The sequence below is a fragment of the Gymnogyps californianus genome, chromosome 6 (assembly GCF_018139145.2).
Source record: "Gymnogyps californianus isolate 813 chromosome 6, ASM1813914v2, whole genome shotgun sequence".
Taxonomy (NCBI): domain Eukaryota; kingdom Metazoa; phylum Chordata; class Aves; order Accipitriformes; family Cathartidae; genus Gymnogyps; species Gymnogyps californianus.
Genome location: NC_059476.1, coordinates 4,615,595 through 4,634,754, shown reverse-complemented (window position 1 = coordinate 4,634,754; position 19,160 = coordinate 4,615,595). Strand labels below are relative to the sequence as shown.

Sequence of the window (19,160 nt, the reverse complement as noted above, 5' to 3'; positions counted from 1 at the left end):
AGGTTTAAGCAGTGCCACTGGAAACTGGCCAAATCCCAGTTTATGCTTGCTAGAACACAGACTTGCTTTCCATGATAAAGCAAACCCTTCTTTTGCCCCCCCTTTCTCAAAACAGACACAACATATCAAAGGCAGATGATCTTTCTGATAGCCTATAATTTTGCCACCTTGCACACTAGAAGAGGAGGAGCTTTGACATTTCCTTTGGCCGTTCCAGCTCTTCCTGCTACCTCACTGACAACTGCCGAGATTTTTTTTATTGTTGAAGCAGAGGTTAACTGGTGACAGGCTCAGTGTCTGGGAAGAGAAGTCCTGGGTTCCTGTCTTCACTCTCAAAATAACCTATGTAATTCTGTACTTGCTCTGGCATTGAACTGTAATTAAACCAAACATTCAAAAAAACCCTTGTCTGCTTTAGCTCCTAGGCTGCAGTCATACACCCTTGTCCTTGCTGTGCTTCCCGCCCCATTAGGTTTTCACTGGTTTGCACACAGCAGTGTTGTTTGACAAGCACGAGCAGAGTTTGTCCCACCCCGAGGACCGACAGTGACAAATGCACTCGTGTAGGACACGGGACTCTCTCATTCAGAGCCACCTCCTGGAGGCACATCCCAGCCACCACCCTGTCAATGCAAAAGGTGAGAACCACTTGCCACTGTACCTTGCAAGGGCCCCGGCCACCTGAAACATGTATTTAGGCTCCGAACATGCCTGTGAGCTCTGGGGACTTTGCCATCCTCAATCCTGTTCCTGAATTTCTGAGCTGCTTAGGCAGGTACTATGCACCTCCCTTCCTCACGTGGGTAGCTGTGGCTATGGGAACAATGCAGGGTTGAGAGCAAGTCAGAGAACTTTCAAGTTCAAGTCAGAGAACTTTCAGGTTAAAACAGAAGACTCCTCAATTACCCCGTCATTAAATAAGGGCAATTTAGGATGACAGTTTTTGACTTGTCTTCAGAAAGGCTATGCATACCTTGATTTTCATAAGCTTGCAAAGAAATTGGATTCATGAAGCAACCATAAGATGAATAAAAAGCCCAGAGATCAGTCAGCAATGGTCTGCTGCAGAAAGAGAAAAATTTCTCAAGTTCTGAGCAGTCTTGGCCTAGTAAATCTGCAACCAGAAAGTGGGCTGGACAAGATTAGAGCTCAAATTGATCACCAGAAGCCAGAGAAATATTCTCGGTAATAGAGGAGGAAAGTCAGTAGACCAGACCACAGAATTTTACATGCATGTAATTCTTTCTTATTACACAAATTAAAAAAAGGGGGGAAACAGCTTCAAAGCCGTTCTTGCAAAGCCGTTCTTGCACAGAAGGGAGTCTGGGAACACAGGCTGAGAGATAAAAATATGCTACTGCAGGAAAACCCAAACCACAATACTGGGGCATAAACTACAGTACAGCATACAAGCCACGTGAACTAGTCTAGCTCTGCTCGGCATTAGTGAGGGCACAGACAGAGCAGTGAATCACAGGAGGAGAACAGCAAGGGCTCTAGAAAACGTTCCTTCTCAGGAAAGAATGAGAATTTTAACAAGAGAAGGAGCAATGACTGAAACAGGAACGATAACAAACTTCAGGTATGTAAAAGGCTGTTGCATAGAAGGAAAATAACCTGTTCTCTGTGGCCTGACGGACACTATAAATGGGCAGCAAGAGAGACAGATGGAGAATAGGGTAGGAGACTCGCTAACAGTAAGGACAGGGAAGCACTGAAACAAAGACTGGAGTCTTCTGCCCTACTGCCCGTCCAAGCAATGAGGCAAACAATGACGTATCTGTACCTTGGGCACAGGAACAGATCTAATAATGCCCTTGGTTCTTGCCAGCCCTATTACTCTACAAAAGTAAACTTTTTGGCCGCTAAGGATTTTTGGGGGTTTACCTTTTGGTCTCTGAAAGGACTTCAGCAAATGCTGTTTACATTGCAGTTTCTTTCAGTTATTTCACTCCTTTCCAATCAGATTACAGAAGCACAGCTTTCAGAAATGCCAAACTTCCTAGGCAACACCTTTCTGCATTTTTTTCTTATTCCTAAGACTAACAGTCACAGTGACACATTACCCCTTGCAACAATGAGGCCTTTCCAAATTGAAATCAGTCTTATTTCACCCACAGCAGATAACTATTCATTTTGCCTCACCCAAAACAAGGCAAGGTAAACGGTTCTGTGACCCTAACCAGCAGACTGGTTCATTTCTGTAAACTAAGTCGCCTTTAAAAAATACCACGGGATTCTTTACCACTTCCAATTACAAACATCTGACTGCATTTAACCCCTATGCCTGGCAAAGGGAACATTTTGCATTAACAGTGATTAATCAGGGTTTAGTCCCAGCCAAAACCAGCTCAGTTAAGAAATATGAAAAAAAAAAACTAGTGCAAGAATAGCAGCCAACTTCACAACTGCACACAGAATACTACATTGGCAGCGTCCTAAGGCACGAAAGTGCAAAAGCACTCACCCTGTAAAAAAACAGAGCAGAAGCTTCCATATAGAGATTGATAGAAATACATAGGCTACAAAGGCAACACTTGCTGGGGCTCTGGACAGGCAACTGCAAGTTTCTGTGGGGCTTGCTCTTTTTGAATACACTGTGCATTTTAGTTGCACATTAACATTTTTTTTTAATGCAAGGCATGTTTTAATATAAACATCCAGATTATAGAAAGTTTTATAACAGTAAAAACAGATCTGTATGGTCAGATCTATTTTACAAGATTGCAAAGCCAAACATTGAGACCAGGCTTGAAAACAGCATCTCTTGTCATACAAGCAAAATATTGTACATACAGAACACAGCTCAATGCTTCTCAAGTTCACCAGTATAACACCCAGTTTGTCAAACCTTCAGCATTAGAACTTTTTTCTAGCTACAAATGAGAAACAGAAATTCATCCATAATGACAAGCGCTTCCACCCTACAGACATCTCACCAAGGGGCAAAAATGCCAAATGTGATGTTTTGGAGAGTGATATGAGAGTGCAAGACCACCCTTACTAAAATATATATAAATTACACTTTAAACTTTGGCCAAGACTTTCAACAATTAAACAGATTTCTACAGATATCTCCCCTCAAACATTCTGACTTAACTGTTCAGTAGGTACACAACTAGATGAACAGAACCTCACCACTTTATTTCCAAGTATTTCAGGGTTGGAAACTTTTTTAAATCACTCTTTATTTTCTTCAGAGCCATTATAATTTAAAGACATAGCTACATTTTAAGAGTCAAGTCCTCTTAGATAAAAGGAATGAGAGATGCTTGCTTCAAGAGCAGGCCTTCAATGCACATATTTCAACACACCACCTTGGGTCAGTCAGCAGATATACTTTAGAAGCCATGTGTTCAGAAAGACAGAATGGTCTTATGAATTATTTCGATGCACTCTCTGATTTCATCCTCCTTAATCACAAGCGGTGGTGCCAGCCGAATGATATCACCATGCGTAGGTTTGGCAAGAAGTCCGTTATCACGAAGCCGCAAACACACCTTCCAGGCATCATAGTCTACAATTAAAGGAAAAAGAAAAAGACGACACTTACGCTACAGCAGAAAAAGTGGCACAATTGCAGCACATGGTATGTGGGGCCAGATTGTAAACTGTTTGCCATCTAGCAGTGAAAAGATGAAGTGCTTTCCTTCTCACAAATGAAGCGGTCACTTCTGAGCATCTGAGCAACTCCCCAGAATTTGCAGGGAACATGCAAGACTGCTGCAAAACTGCAATTTGTCTGAAGAGGCTCGTAAGTTTGCCTCCAGCACACCAAGTTTTGCTCCTTCACAGCTGAGTGCTTGTCTAGATGTAGCAATAAATTTAAATTTAAAAAAGTGACCCATGCAAAGGGGAGCTAAGAGAACATCTGGATAGGACTTCAGACAAGGTTACATTTATGCCTGGATTTCAGCGCATCACGTGCGTGTCTTAGGACATTACACCACCTCCCTGCAGCGCTTTGTCACTTAGCGTACTCATGACAAAAATAATTGTCTGCTCTGGCTTTTAAGCCGTTTTCTGATATAATTCAGGGCGTTAATCCCTAGAAACTTCTTCTTAGTCATTAGCTTTTTCCTTCCTTGTACCCTCCTGTATTCATTGTACTCTTCTAACTATCCTGGAACAAACATCCTCGGCCAATCCTTCCATAATCTGACAGAAACTAGCTTTGCAGATGTGGCCAGTTTTCTTCAGACTTACTTAGTAAAAAAACCCCTATTTTTAATAGCACACAGTCACTTGAATAAGTTTTCTGTAGGTACTACAGTACTATAGCCAAGATCTGAACCCAAACATGACGCCTATAGGCCATCCTCCGTACTCCATTAAGATACTTTCAATTTAAATTAAAAATATCTTTTCACGCTATGATTGTGCGGTTGATTATATTTCCTTACCTTTGGTTTCCCGAATTACAATTGCATTTAACAGTCCTTTTCCTCTTACAGAAGTTACAATATCAGATGGTGTCTTCATGAGCTCGTTCCTTAGTATGTTACCCATTATTTCTGCATTTTTAGCCAAGTCTTCCTCTTCAATTACCTAAAGGGAAGTGAGATCTACAGTCAACTGAAGGCCATTGCATTTGTTTTATGTACCATGCTGAAATGGATGACTAATGACATTACAATTGCTGAGATACAAAAGCTGTTGCATCCAAAGTGTCACTGCAGAGGCTGCACATCCAAGCAGATTAGTATTAAGCCTTTACTCATTCATGTTTACAAGAAACATTAATCTCTTTGAATTTTTTTCTAAATTAACTGCTTTTCATTTGCCGTTATTCACAAGTAAACAGTAAACCTCTGAAGACTCTTAATCTGTCTAGGTCCACATATTGGGTAATGATGAGGCTTTCTAGGTGACTTGCATTACATGTAGTCAATTATGCAGTCACAGAATAATTAAAATATGGACTCTGGACAAGACATTTTACTAGCTTCTGTTTGAGCTCCAGTAGCATATATGTGTTATCAAGCTCACAAAGCAGCAGCCTCTGCAATATGGTATACTAAAATAAGCCAATTTAAAAACGTCTTCATGAAATCAGTGAAATTATTTTACTGAATTTACAGAAGTGCCTTGAAACTTCCCCTAGATGATAAATTTTATTTTGTCGTTTAAGACATTAAGACCATAAGAACACAGAAATTAGGACACATTTCCAGTAAAGACTTTAGAATTTGTTTTGTGATCTACGCAAACAGTTAACCACTATCAATTTTCCATTCTTACTTAAAGCTAGATTTCTACTCGTAGCATAACAAATAACATCATTTATTTAAGCAAAGATCATGTCAGCATGACACCCTTTTTTCTTTGGAATCCAAATCTCTTACAACACACAAACCTCCAGTGCTGCCATTGCAACACGGCAAGCTAATGGGTTTCCTCCATATGTAGATCCATGTTCACCAGGCTTAATGGTCAGCATAACTTCATCATCACATAGTACTGCTGAGACCTAAAATGGGAAGGTCAGCCAATTCATTTACATATATATTTAGAACAGTAAACTTAAATATCTCTGAAGCAAACTTTTCCTCAGGGCTCAGGAAAGGATAATTTTCAGCCTATGGTGATAAATTACATTTACATTCCCAGCTCTGTATAGAGGAGAGCGTATCTGAAAATCATGGAACAGCTTAATCCCCTTAAATACACTTAGCTATACTGGTAACATAAACCATCCAACTACAGTTGAGGGGCATTTCTCCAAACTGAATATTATTTCAAGAGTTTAAGCTTCAATAATCTGTTTAACAACTCAGAAATAGCTTCAATCGGCCAAAAATAGCTCAAGGCAGGCTGTAACTTCCAGCCTAATCAGCAGGGATTTAAGTCACTCCAAAGAGGATAAAATCAGTCATGTGGGCATGCCAAACAAGTGAAATAATGCCAGTTGTTCCGAAATAGCTTTATAATATATGTTTTAACATACATTAGTATTTTTTTTTTTCCCCTTTACAGAATTCATCTAGAAATTAATCACAGCAAGACTGTGATAAACTACTCTCCAGAGAGAGTACAAAAGACTAACCAGTAATTCCAGAATGGAAGGCTGACCACTGGACACTTATTTTCCTGATAGGAAAATATCAAACTGAAGAAAACAGATATACCAAATCTATTCAATTAATTGACAAGGGCCAAAACACCTAAAAATCACTAGCCTAAGAGGACGGTATCAACACAGAAAGTTCAGGATACTATACAGCCATTTCAGCTATAAATGTAACATTATGTATTCTATTATTTTCTTATGTGTTCTATTATTTTCTTATGTGTTCTATTATTTTCTTATGTGTCTCTCACAGGTTGGACTACTGCGTCATAAATCATAGTTAATCTTGTAAACACCAATTTCCAAGCACAACAAACATCAGATTTGTTTGCCTCCCAACTAGTAGACTTTCAATGTTAACTACTTAAAAATCATTATTCAACAAATGGATCTTTCTTTGTTACTCACAGGATATAAGCCACCAGAAAGGGCCTTTCCAAGAAGAACTAGATCAGGTCTCACATTTTCATGGTCAACAGCTAGCATTTTCCCTGTTCTGGCTAAACCAGTCTGTACTTCATCAGCAATAAATAGAACCTTTATAGAGACAAAAAGAAGAAAAATGCACACGTAACAGAGAATGACTTTCGCTCCCATTCCTAACTCAATTCAAACAACACAGCACAATTGCACCCAGTAAGCGAAAGACCTTCCAGCTGCATTACACTAAGTACATGAAGGTACTTCCTTACCTCCTCTAAACCTCCTGGAGACTTACATATTCTATGAAATGTCAAAATACTAACAAGTGAACGTACTGTCCTCTCTCTCTGACATCTTTAGCATATTCTTTTCTACGTAAGGCATACTGCACATAGGGTTTTCCAACCAAAATCTATTTGCAATATAACAATGAGTGGGATTTCCAAAAAGTTAGGATTCGTCTATCTTTACTCCCAGTGCATCATTCGTACACTGACCTTTGGAAGCTTCTGAAAAATGCCATTTTAGCAACTCTGCAGGTTTTGTAGTCTGATGTCTAAGTGTCTAAATAACTCTGAGAACCTAAATCCAAGTTTTTGATCTTGTTCTCCTAAGCTGTACTATTGTCAGGTACTACTATTTGTAAAGTAGCTCTTATTTTTTCTGAGAGGCAAGTATCATAGCAATAATGAAGACAACTTTATTAATTATATGTCAATACCTTCCTCTGAAGGTATAGAAGGATTTATGGGCAGCACTTGCAAATTACGAATCAGAATTCTATTGGAACAGAGACCACTGATTTTTAAATCAGACAGGCAACACCAAAGGAACACAAAGCTGTAAATCAGCAGACTTTTTTTTGTTGTTTTCCTTACACTTACGAAGGATGTGGCCTAGGCCTGTGGGAGAGGCTGACCAAATTGGTCCTGGAATAAGGTGGCATGGCAGCCTGCTTGTGAGAATTAGTGGTACTCAAAGACAACTGAAGGACACGGAATATATATAAACACATCTTCCCACCCTTCCACAGACACTGAATGCAAATCTAATTCAGTGTGTCTTCACTAGCACAGAATAGAAGTTATGGATCTAATGCTCCATTTTCAAAACCAAACATTTCTTAGTAGAATTCAGGTAGGACATAATATCCAGAATAGGAGTCAGGAATGTGGTATGAAACAGAACCTGAGAAAATGCTGAGCAAAAGAACAAAACTATAAGACCTCTGCTCTTCAGAGATCTTAAAAGAACATTCATAAGCATATGACCATTTTCTTTAGTGTTTTGTTCTGTGACCCATTACTGTTACTAACTCTTGGTAGCACTTATGCACTCCAGCAACAAGCTCCCTTGATAGCCATGGTAGAACCACTGCAGTAATTGCCTTCTGGCCCAAGAAACTTATAATGTGAAAAAGAGATTAGAAGTTAAATTAATGTAAAATAAATGCAGTTTCAAGAACATTCATTAGAAACTTAAATCAGCGACAGCAGTAAGAAACCGTGAAAAGTGTACACTGCTAAGAAGTAATTCCTGGTAAGGTATTGCCAGGAAATACAAGAAGTATCCTTCCCCTAGTCAACTGAAAGAAAAGGAAATTATTAAATAGCGTGTGAAGTCCTATACCTTGCATATGAGGGTGACCTTACAAGATATGCCAGTAAATACAGTGTGTAATGTTTAAGCCACCTTGTTATAGCGAATTCCTTACATTGTGTTTTGTGCAGAGGTCCCGCACTCCTGTGAGATAACCTTTGTCAGGAACAACCACACCTGCTTCACCTTGAATTGGTTCAACCATGAAAGCTGCTACGTTGGGATCTTGAAGAGCCCGCTGTGAAAATGGACATACGGATAGGAAAGACAAAAAGAAAAAACTTTTACTCAGGTCAAATTTAGAAAATATAGAGATCAACACATATAGCAGAACCGAGCTCTAGCCCTGGTGTTCTACCTCAAATGACGATAATAGTATTCACGTCAGGCAGTTATCCCTGAGTGCCATTTCAGTTCCAACACAGAAGCCTATGTCACTATTTGCCTCGAAAAATCAGCTGGTGTGCTTGCTTGGGAAATTACAAACCTTAAAAATTGCAAACCTAGACAAACAGATTATCGGATCAGTTCATAAATTACCTCAGAAATACACTCAGGTTTGCATTACCCCATACAAGACAAACAATTGCTCAACGCTTCCCCAGTACACCTCCAACAAAAAAGAATGGAGCCTCTCCAGAGCAATTTTGTCACCTTAAAGCAAAGTCCACAGCTACATTCTTGCACCATCAAGTTCTAAAAGGTTTAGAAGCCCACAAGACTCAAGAGATGTAATGATTCCCAGCATGAATTTACTACAGCTTTTCTCAGTATTGCCCCATAAACAGAACGAATTCAGTTATCAGTCTGATGGATGTGGATCTACGTTTCAGGTCTCCAGACCACATTCAAAGCCTCGATCAAGTTGGCTGAAAGCCACTAAATACTTACAGGACTTTCACAATGGGCAGCCTTATGTAGATTCAAATCCGAGCAAGCTTTTCCACGCTGCAACTATAATACACTGAGAGACCTTTGTTTCCCCTAACCAAACTCCTAGGAGGCAAGCGTCTCTGTCCCAGAAACCCTCCAATCTCCAAAGCCGTGTACTCTCCACTTGTACTAAGCAGACCCAAGAGGCGCAGAGGACTAACCAACTTCTCACTCGTGGAGACGATGTACCCAGATGATGGAAAAGTGGCAATGCTAACGTTCCTAGTGCTTCAGGACTATCTGTGTTTGGCTGGAACCCTCTTGCCTCCCAGGTCCCAAGTCCAGCACTCTATGGCTGCCATCAGGCACCATCTACCCTTTAATACCTAAGCCCACATTATGAGGGTGGGAAATCTTAGACTAATCAAGGTCAACCCTCCCCAACAGCTTGACAGGATGCATCTCAGAAAACCCAAGGAAATGCAGAATCACTAGTGTTTCAGTAGCTTAAGTGAAACACCAGCCTAGCATGGTTTTAAGGGTGCTGTGAAACTAGAAAGACTTTGTTTGCGACTGCAGTGAATTCTAGTCATCTGGCCATTGAAGAATGCACAGCATTTCTGAGAAAAGTAGGTAAAGATACTAGTTTCAGAATCCAAGTCCTGACTTTGGAATGTCAGGACTTCAGATGTCAATGATCTGAATTCCCTTACGGTTTATCTGCCGTTCTACATTTGTACCTTGAACATCTTAGTGATGTGGGAAATGAAACAGATTGTGTTGTTTTCCTTTTACTTCCTAAAGCAAAACTGAAAATCAAAACCAAAGCAGAATTTACACACATTTCCTATACGTAATTATAACATATATAGTTCTTATATATGTCTAGATACATATATCTTAATGTCAAAGCACATGTTACAAAGGATAAACTTCTGATTTTCCTGCCTTGCTATTTACCAAAGAAACACTGTAAAATGATTTCTTACAAGAAAACAAAAATTGTCAAATACCTCAAGAGCTGGTAGGTCATTGTATGGGATCAATTCAAAACCTGGCATAAAGGGTCCAAATCCATCATAGCTGGATGGGTCAGTAGAACTAGAGATAGCAGACATGGTTCTGCCCCAGAAGTTGCCAGCTAAAAAAAAAAAAAGAGAAAAAAAAAGAAAAAAAAAAAAGAGGGAGATTGGAGATTGTTACAAAACTAAGAGCCAGAACAGTTTATAGGACATCGTGCTTTCCATTTGGTAATGCATTTTAAGAGTTGTCTAACATTAGCATATTAGCATCCTTCTGCTAATTGTTAGCATTTTACATTGATGCTATGAATACATGATGTTGCTATATCAAAAGCATGTATCAAAACCAAAAGAAAATTATACTATAAGACCTGGCAAGTATACAAAATAATTTCCATAAGCTTTTTTAGTAGTCTGAAAAATTCAGAATAACTCAGAAAGATAACATCTTTCTAAGGAAGATGTGCAGCTTTTACATACACACTACTCATTAAATGCAGAAAAAAGTAAACACCACCCAGAATTTAGGTCCTAAAAATAAAGCTGCCAGTAAACCTAAATCAAAAAATACATTTCTGTGCATTTCAAAGTTCCAGGAGAAGCCATTCATATTTACAAAAATATTGTGACATTGCACTATTTCATACAGAAACATCAGTTAAAATGTCTAGGAACCAACTATCGCCAAGACTATGATATATTCATTTTAATATTTCTGTTAAATCAACATAAGGTGTTTAATAAGACTAAGGAAGATTAAAGGTTCAACACCTTCACAGCATTACAAGCCTTCTCTTTCTTTCCCCCACCAATTTCTTTGTGTAACTGTGAACCTAGGGGCAGAGGATGCTCTCAATCTGCAGGAAATCCTGAATTCAATTATTACTGACATAGCCAGCTCTAGGCATCCCTTCTTTCTAATCGCCAATGTAAATAGCATTACACTATTCACCATAGCAATGTCTCCTAGCAGAACAATCCCTGCCACGCTTTGCGGAGTCACATGCTTATCACCTCAAGGTTAGGTTAGTGCAATCCTCCGTATCCTGAAACAAAGCCCTGAAGACCGAACTACATGAAGCAGAGCAGTCTATCTGCTGATGGCAGGCTGTCTCCACCTTAGCACTCCAGTCTCCGTATTGGCTCGCTGTCAAGCACGGAATCTACCTCAAATTCTCTGGACTGATGTTTAAAGCTATTTTTTGTTCTGACCCTAGCTACCCAAGAGAGCTTTTTTCTGCCAAAACGCCGGCTTCTGACAAGAGAAGGATTACTATTTTTTTTTTCCAACTACTTGGCACATAATTATATATTGTGGTTAAGGGGATGGGATCATAAAAATGGAGAGCATATCCAGTTTATCAAGATGAGAAAGCACTTACTAGAAGTTAATTGACTGAAGTGCAAAATAAAATATACATGGAAGAGAAGGAGGGAGAAATATACTTGTTCAAAGAATTCCCAGAAGAAAAAAAAATTAAAAAAATCTAATCGGTCCTAGAAACCGTAATGCAATATTCAACTATGAATTTCAATTTATAAATGCTGTCTAATGACAGTTTATGGTTCAGCTACTATATGTACCAAAAGTCAAAAATAGTATTTGCAGCTGTAGCAACTGAAAAAACACAAGTCAATATTTAAGTAGTAACCTTTATTCTGGAAGGTTTTATAAAATACAGAACCATTGAACAACATTAGAATTGACAAAAATACTTCACCTATAACCAAAGAATACCAAATGTAAGTTTTTTGAATCAGACATAAAAACTTTTTTTTAGCAAAGCACAACAGCCTCTTCAGGGGCAGGTAACTTCTCCCTGTTACAGAGCGAAGCAGAGCAGACAGATGAATGGAGGAAGCATACCACGTATATAATGAGGAGGTTGCAGGGCTCCATATTTACTCTAGCAATATTGCTTTTACCTTCCTTGTATGATCAAGACTACAATATGGCTTTACTGGGTTAATGCCAACTTCTGGAAGACCTTAAGAATGCAGAAGAAAACCACTGGTAGGGAAAGCCTAAGAGGGAAGCAGGCTTAACCCAAACATGGAATCTATGAGAGGGGTGGCAGCAATTTGAGGAATGAAATCCAGAGAAAGGTATATAAAAATCAGCCAGTCAGGAATAAAAAGATACTTTAACACCCAAGCAGCGGTTAAAAGAGCATGGAGGACTGAATGCACTTTCCCTGTGACTTCAGGCAGCCACTCATCAATTTTTGACAACTAAAAAGGTTAAGTAGTACAAATAAGGTCCACTTTATGTATTAAATTGCTCTTTATAAAGCTTTATAAACTACCATATTAACTATGGTTTCCTTCCTGGATTTAAGTTCATTGTTGCATTTCCCTTGCAAAAACAGACATTACCAGCAGCTCCTGACAAAGCACAACTATCCTCATTGCCTCTTGATGCATACACCTCCACAAGGGAGAGGATCTGGAATTGATTTGTCATAGGAATTATATTCTTATCTCTTGCTTTTACAATCACCTCTGTTAAGATCACATGCGTTTCTTAAACTATTTAAGGTTAAAATAAAGTAGCCAGAAGCATACACAGAATACTTTCTCAATAGAATATATTTAAGACTGAACTTCACACTTAGAGAACCTTAAGGTCCTGCAAAGACTGTTCTAGCCACAACAGTAGTTTTTTATCAGAATTACCAACTGCAGATATGCGAGTACAGCATAACCTGTTAATAGGTTCAGATCTTAGCTTACATTATTAAAACGTCAAAGGTTAGAGACCTTCAACAGACTTGCTTCAGTGCAAAAAACTGAAACATTAAGAATACTGCAAAGTAATCATTACAGCTATAGGAGAAAAAAGAGTGCTACCTCCAGTGCCTAGAGCTCTCTTCCTCCTCAATACCTCAACTCGTAACACGCACTTCACATACCTGCAAAAATAATTTTTGCTTTGTATTTTGGAATTCCTTTCACAGTGTATGCCCACTTCCGAGCCAATTTACAGGCAGTTTCTCCAGCTTCCACTCCTAAAACATAAAGCAGTACCATTATCACACTTGTACATGAGACAGGCCATTGATGCAGTACCAAACGTTACAAAACCGTTGAATCTCACAGACAAGAAATAAAATGGAAATAAAATTATTTTTTTACCTGTGTTCATTGGAAGAACTTTGTTATAATTAAACATTTTGGTGACAAACTCCTCATATTCACCAAGTACATCATTGTAGAATGCTCTGGATGTAAGGGTCAGTTTTTCAGACTGAGCTTTCATAGCATTCACGATCTTTGGGTGACAGTGGCCTTGATTAACAGCACTGTAAGCACTCAGAAAGTCAAAATACTTTCTACCTTCAACATCCCACACATAAACACCTAGGAAAACAAAGGTATGGTCAATACACTAAATAAAAGAAGACATGAGATAATACTAAATGGTATAAGCTAAGAGCTACAACACAACCTGGTCAAATATAAATGGTATTCTCACTATCCCTGAGGACATACCTGAAAGGCCCTCTACCTAGAAAATAATCCGTTGACAAGGAGAGCATGAACAACAAACTAGTACAGTACAAATAAACGCCCAATGAGGAATCAAGAAAAGAAGCATTTCCCATATAAAGCTGCCATTCCACTAAGTTAGTAAGTAATATCAGAATATTACTTCCCCTCCAAGTCCCTGTTTTGGGTCCTAAAAAGTAGATAGAGGAGAATACTTTTGTAAGAGAATTAATAAGAACTGGAGGTCATAAAAGAAAGAACAAAACCAACAGAACCCAAATAGTCTCAAAACTTAAGAGACTGACAGCTCTGAGCTGTCAAAATGTGTACCGATAAAGAAAAACTATTGGATCACTACACTGATAGCATTTCAATATAAACTTATAGAATTTAACCTGCAGAGCATAGAAGTCCCTTAAACATAATTAAAGACCAGAGTAAATTTAAATTAAGCAATAATACAGGAACCATACACAAGGACTTAAATAGGGTTCCAATGCACCTTTTCATGTTCACATTAACATTAAACCTCTCTGCACAAGGTAACAGAACAAAATTGCTTGAAATTTCTTGCTGAGTTATTCTGAATTATGAAGATTATCAGAACTTAGACCTCTATTTAGATAAATCATTTTAGAGAGACTACAATTTTATCAGGTGGCCTTATGCATAATGATCCAGTTCTCTAACCAGCAATTAGCTGTCTTTATTTCATCAATTGTCTCAATCCCACCCACCCCACACCCCCAAAAACCCCAAAGGTTCAGAAACTGATTAGGGCAAAATCATTACGCCATGATCCCATCCCATCTACACATACACATCCCACCTACACCACCCAGGGAAACCTAAATAAAATACCTTTTCCTCTTTCCAGAGCAACAGGTAGTGGGTGATAATTGTGGGCACCATATTTAGCCTCACGTTCAAATATGAAATCAGAGGATGGAGGTCCTTGGATGGTTTTTTTAGTAGCAACTGAGGTAGCAGAACTCAGTGAAGCGTGAACACCTCGACAGAGAACAGCAATGCTCTGAGAGCGGGTTAGCTTGGAAAACATTATTGATTTCAGGTATGCTGTTATAGGTCTGGGGAGGGAAAAAAAAAAGTTAATAAGTAGCATTAAGAATACTTCAGAAGAAATGTATGACGCGATTGAAGTGTTTTTACTGCCCGGATTACAGGTTTCTCAACTCTTTTGCAATTCAATCAAGAAAGCTTATATGAAGTACAAATGAACGCAGTACTAACTTCAAGTAAGTATTTTTTTCTATTTTAATGTACACTCACAGTAACAGAAAGAAAACTAAAATGTGTGACTCACCAAGTCTATTAACTAGTCACATAATTTTTCCTATAAGTGTTCCTTTTTCATTGTGCCTTAAATTGTGACTAGATTTATTAATATAAACTACAATAAGAAAGCTAAGTTTATCAGACTTCTTGTGCTATTGAAATGCCTTTCGTCTAACAAAGATTTCCACATGACAAATCTTGTCCCAAAATCAGAAAGTAAATAATATAATACTGGAAAGAAGCAACTGACTCGTATAAAGTTTAGCTGATAATATTATCAAATTTGATAAAGGATTGATTAGTTTTAACTGAGGTCAGCTTTAAGAAGCAAAATTTGTGACTTTCTATGTAAATTGCATTCTTGATTTTAAAATGTTGCCACCTACACATAAAACACTCACTGTTAGTAGCATTTTAAGACCATGAAAAAATAGATGGAAAGTAATAGTATGTCAAATATTAACGAGCATTATAGCACCCTGTATTTTCTTAGTAAAACTCAGTGATTTTCCCTGAATACATAACCTTGTACTGTTAACATCTAAGGATAATCTGAGAGTAGAATTCCATGAGGCAAATGCACTTGCATTTCCTCCCTGTGCCTCCACCTCAGTCAACATGAAGATATGCCCCAGAGAAGGGAAACTGAGTTGGCATTTTAAAAGCTGTTCAAGCAAGCTGTCCTCACAGCACCAAGTACTGGGAACAGCAGAGAGCCACCAAGGAAACAATGATCGCTTTAGCAAGACCAAGAGTTCTCAAAGCTCAAGTTTCTAGTCTTGCAGAACATCGCACATATAAACTGGCAAAAGGTATTAGCCCAAAAGGAAGATCGCAGATTCCAATGACAAGTACTCTGATTATCAAATGCAGCCTCCTTTGTAACGTACTGCACAGCAAACTGAAGAGCTAAGTAGCCTGGACACTGCTGCACTACCTAACAACAAAAGCATACTGTAAAACTTAACCAAAACATACTTATTAAACATCAGCGGGAGAATGCAGGGACAGTTTACACAAGGGCGTTGTTATTTCAGGCTGCTTGCGGAGACAGAAATATTAAGTCACGGATTTATTCTAAATTTATTTTGGAAAAGGTCTGCACACTGGATGTGTCACCTTAAACAGAGAGGTGTTTCTTTCAGCGGACTCCTCGGATAGTACATTGCTGCTCCTCACTTCTAAGCAAAGCCAAAAGACTATATTCTGCATCTACCAAAGTCAGCTACCAAAATCCAAGTCTTTAGGAAGAGTCAATAGTCTCCATTCCAGCAAGAGATGAACGGCACCTTCACAGGTCTGGGCATTTTACCGGCTATCATTAATGCCATTAAATGTTAGCCATTTGTGTTAATACTTTTCAAGACCGTTATTCAAAGATCTTGCAAATAAAAAAAGACAAATACTTCTCTGTGCAAGAAAAATTTTTGACAGAAACTCAGCTTAGCTGCGCCACTCTAAAATTACAACTGGCTTAACTCCTAAAATTTAATTGGTCTGTGACATCCTGGCCCCTGGCACACCTCCATGGCAGAGCAGCTAATTCTATCACAAGCTTCTACATTTTTGGAGATTTTCCAGACATTCCTGAAACAAAAGCTGTAAAGAAATGAAACTCTCATCTGCCCTGTATCAGAGAGCTACCTTTCTGCATGAAAAATTACAGGCCACCAATCTGAGGTTCTTCTTTTACTTCTTTCAGGTTGGAAAATATTAATCAGAAATTTTTAAAAGGGCTTTCCCCTCCATGAGGACAAATGCCCTGTAAACAGTGCTAGTGAGGCCACATCATTTTAGCCAAGGTGTGGGAGATTACATGGAGCAGGGCTGAGTGAAGCTGAGAATTATGGATGCATCTAGAGTTAAAAGGTGAAGAAAATTTTGGTTTTGATGATAAGCAAGACAAGATGAAAAGAAATTTCAGGAAAGAGGAGGGGCACAGTAAGGGGGAAAAAAACCAACCAACCAACCAACAAAAAACCCCAACAACAACCCTCCCCCCCAACTTACTATCAACTGTGAGGAAGTGAGAAATATGATCATGCCCTGCAGCATGCAGTACCGGAATCAGAAGCCAGGGTATTTCACCAAGTGGAAAAGGTCTTGCATCAGAACAGAAAAGCTACTCAGAGCACAGCTGTAAAACACACTTGAACTATTTTTCTCAACTGTTGAGCAAGAATATCCAGACAAGAGCACCGTGCCTGCAGACCTCACAGGTAAATTGAATGGTTGTATGTACCCAATCCCTGACATACACTGAAATATACCCCAAGGTAAATGGCATATATTATGAAATACATGAAAAACACTCAGATTCATGTTGATACAGCATAGAAGAATCCATGCCACGCTGCAGCCTTTACCAGCTGAATACAAAGGGGGTGAACGTTCAAAAGGACAAGCTATAGCAGTAGGTATATCAGTCTGGACATGCCAAACTACCTTTTCAGACTAGCACCACATCACAAACAGCTCAGGACCTAGACCGGCAGACAAGAAAGAGCAAGAAACCCAGCGGTGAAATACCAGAACTCTCTCGCCATCCCCCGGCCGAGGCCAAGGCCACTGCAAAGGCAAAGATGGCATCATGGACGGGAGGAGGGCTGACAACAGGCACCGAGGAGAAAGGTGACTCTCTGGCGGCTTGGCCTGCCCACCCCCCGGGGACAGGCTGTCACACCCCCGGCTCCCCGCACAGCAACAGCGCCTGGGGGGGGGGGGGGGGGGGGGCGGGCAGGCGGCAGCCCGGCCCCGCAGCGGGCCTGGCCCTCTCTACGGGCAGGCGCCCGCATCCCCGCCGCGGCGCCCTGCCCCGGGAGGCAGCCGCCGTGGGGCAGTCCGACCCCTCCCGTTGCCTTGACGACGGGGCCTGCTGCGGCCCTGCCCGCACAGCCGGCCTCCCCGGTACAGCCGGCCTCACCCGCACAGCCGCTGTCCCGCCGCGGGCCGTAACCCGGGGCAAGGCGACCCCGCGAGAAGCACGAATCGCTCCCGCCGGCCGGTCCGGGCCGGTCCGGGCCGCCCCCGCCTCACTGTACCTGCCTGCCGCCGCCGCCGCTGCTGCTGCTGCTTCTCGGCCCGGAGCCCGCGGCGAAGAGGCGGAGGCAGCCTGCGGCAACTGTCACCGCTTCTCGCTCCGCGGCACGCCACGCCCCTGCCCGGCTGACGTCCAGCCGCCGCCGCCGCCGCCGCCGCCGATTGGCTACCGCCTCAGATTGGCCGCCTCCGCCCCCGCGCCCCCCGACTCCCCGCGCGGCGGCACCGGCCCCCCCCCCCCCCGCCCGCGGCCGCCTCCCATTGGTCGAGCCGCTCCCGATTGGCGAGTACGCCCCGCGCTCAGCCAATCAGAATGGGACGCCGGCACACCCCCCGCGCCAAGGTCCCGCCCAGGCGGCCGTTGGCTCTCTTCCGTCAGAGCCGCCGCCCGCGGGTCCTGTGCCTCTCGCCGCCTCACCCCTTCCCTCAGGGCGGGAGCACCCCGGCCTTGGCGGGCTCCGCTCTCCCCTGCCGAATTAGGCCTCAGGGGCAATTTTTGCAGCCACAGAAACCCCCCCACCGGGGCAGGATGAAGCCCCCGGTGCTGCTGGCTCTGCGGGCAGAGCCGAGCGCCCTCCCGCCGCGTGTCACCGCCCAGCCGGCTCCTCCGTAGTGCCAGTCGGCCCTTGGCCGTGCTTGCCTCCGTCTGGGAAGTTGCTGTAGAAGAGGGCGAGCACGGAAAAATTTTGGTAGGCACTGGGAAGAAATTCGTGGAAATGAAAGGTTTGTAGGGTGTTTGTGGTAACTGCTGGCTGGTGCTCGCCATCCTGTGGCCTGCCTGCGCGGGTAGTGGCATCTGCAGGTTCTTACTCCCCTGGTATTTTAGTAGAAGTGCTACTGTGAGGATAGTAGAAGCCAGTCTTGTTCTTTCTCTTCACAAGAGCTGTGTGTGAGCTTATTCCTTATCTTTTTATACTTGATAGTCTGCAGCTTACAAAAAATAATAGGGATTCACTATGTTTGCTAATTAATTCCTTACGTAGCTCCTGTGCCAAGTGTTTGCTGCCTACGTGTAGAATGCACCAGCTTCCTCCACAGCTCCTTGGTGGTACCATGCCAGGAACAGGCTGCTGGTCTCTGCCGGTAGGGTGGTATTGACGGAGCCCTGGTCTTCACAGCCTGCTACCTTTGGAGGAAGGGAGGTGTGCAGGGAGGTCGGTCCACTGCAGGAGGGCTCGGCATGCTGTTACGCAGAGCCTTCAGCTGGGAGCCAGCAGGTGAGCAGGGGCAGGCTGTAACTAGCCAGCACAACCCTGACCTTTCCCCAGGCTAAATTACACTTGGAGAGCATTTTGTAACCAGAAAATCTGGACATTTACAGGGAACTGTGAGGTATGTTTGATAAATAC

The 19,160-nt window shown here is 41.5% G+C and overlaps 1 protein-coding gene across 1 annotated transcript; it reads right to left on the bottom strand.

The window, feature by feature from the left end:
- Positions 1 to 3,123: 3,123 nt before the first annotated feature.
- OAT (ornithine aminotransferase) lies at positions 3,124 to 17,870 on the bottom strand. Its single transcript, XM_050898807.1, has 10 exons — positions 17,814 to 17,870; positions 14,338 to 14,564; positions 13,123 to 13,347; positions 12,900 to 12,995; positions 9,979 to 10,106; positions 8,208 to 8,330; positions 6,479 to 6,607; positions 5,357 to 5,470; positions 4,404 to 4,548; positions 3,124 to 3,517 (listed from the first exon to the last, which is right to left on the bottom strand). Exons 2-10 carry the CDS (start codon positions 14,534 to 14,536, stop codon positions 3,357 to 3,359), a joined length of 1,320 nt encoding a protein of 439 aa, XP_050754764.1. The 5' UTR covers positions 14,537 to 14,564; positions 17,814 to 17,870; the 3' UTR covers positions 3,124 to 3,356.
- Between the last annotated feature and the right edge of the window lie 1,290 nt (positions 17,871 to 19,160).

Excerpts from the sequence above, each read along its gene's own strand:
- OAT (XM_050898807.1), bottom strand. The coding sequence starts at position 14,536 with ATGTTTTCCAAGCTAACCCGCTCTCAGAGCATTGCTGTTCTCTGTCGA. Across the intron at positions 12,996-13,122 it reads AGTTCTTCCAATGAACACAG|GAGTGGAAGCTGGAGAAACT; the intron begins GTAAAAAAATAA and ends TTTATGTTTTAG. Across the intron at positions 10,107-12,899 it reads AGCAAAAATTATTTTTGCAG|CTGGCAACTTCTGGGGCAGA; the intron begins GTATGTGAAGTG and ends TTTTTTTTTTAG.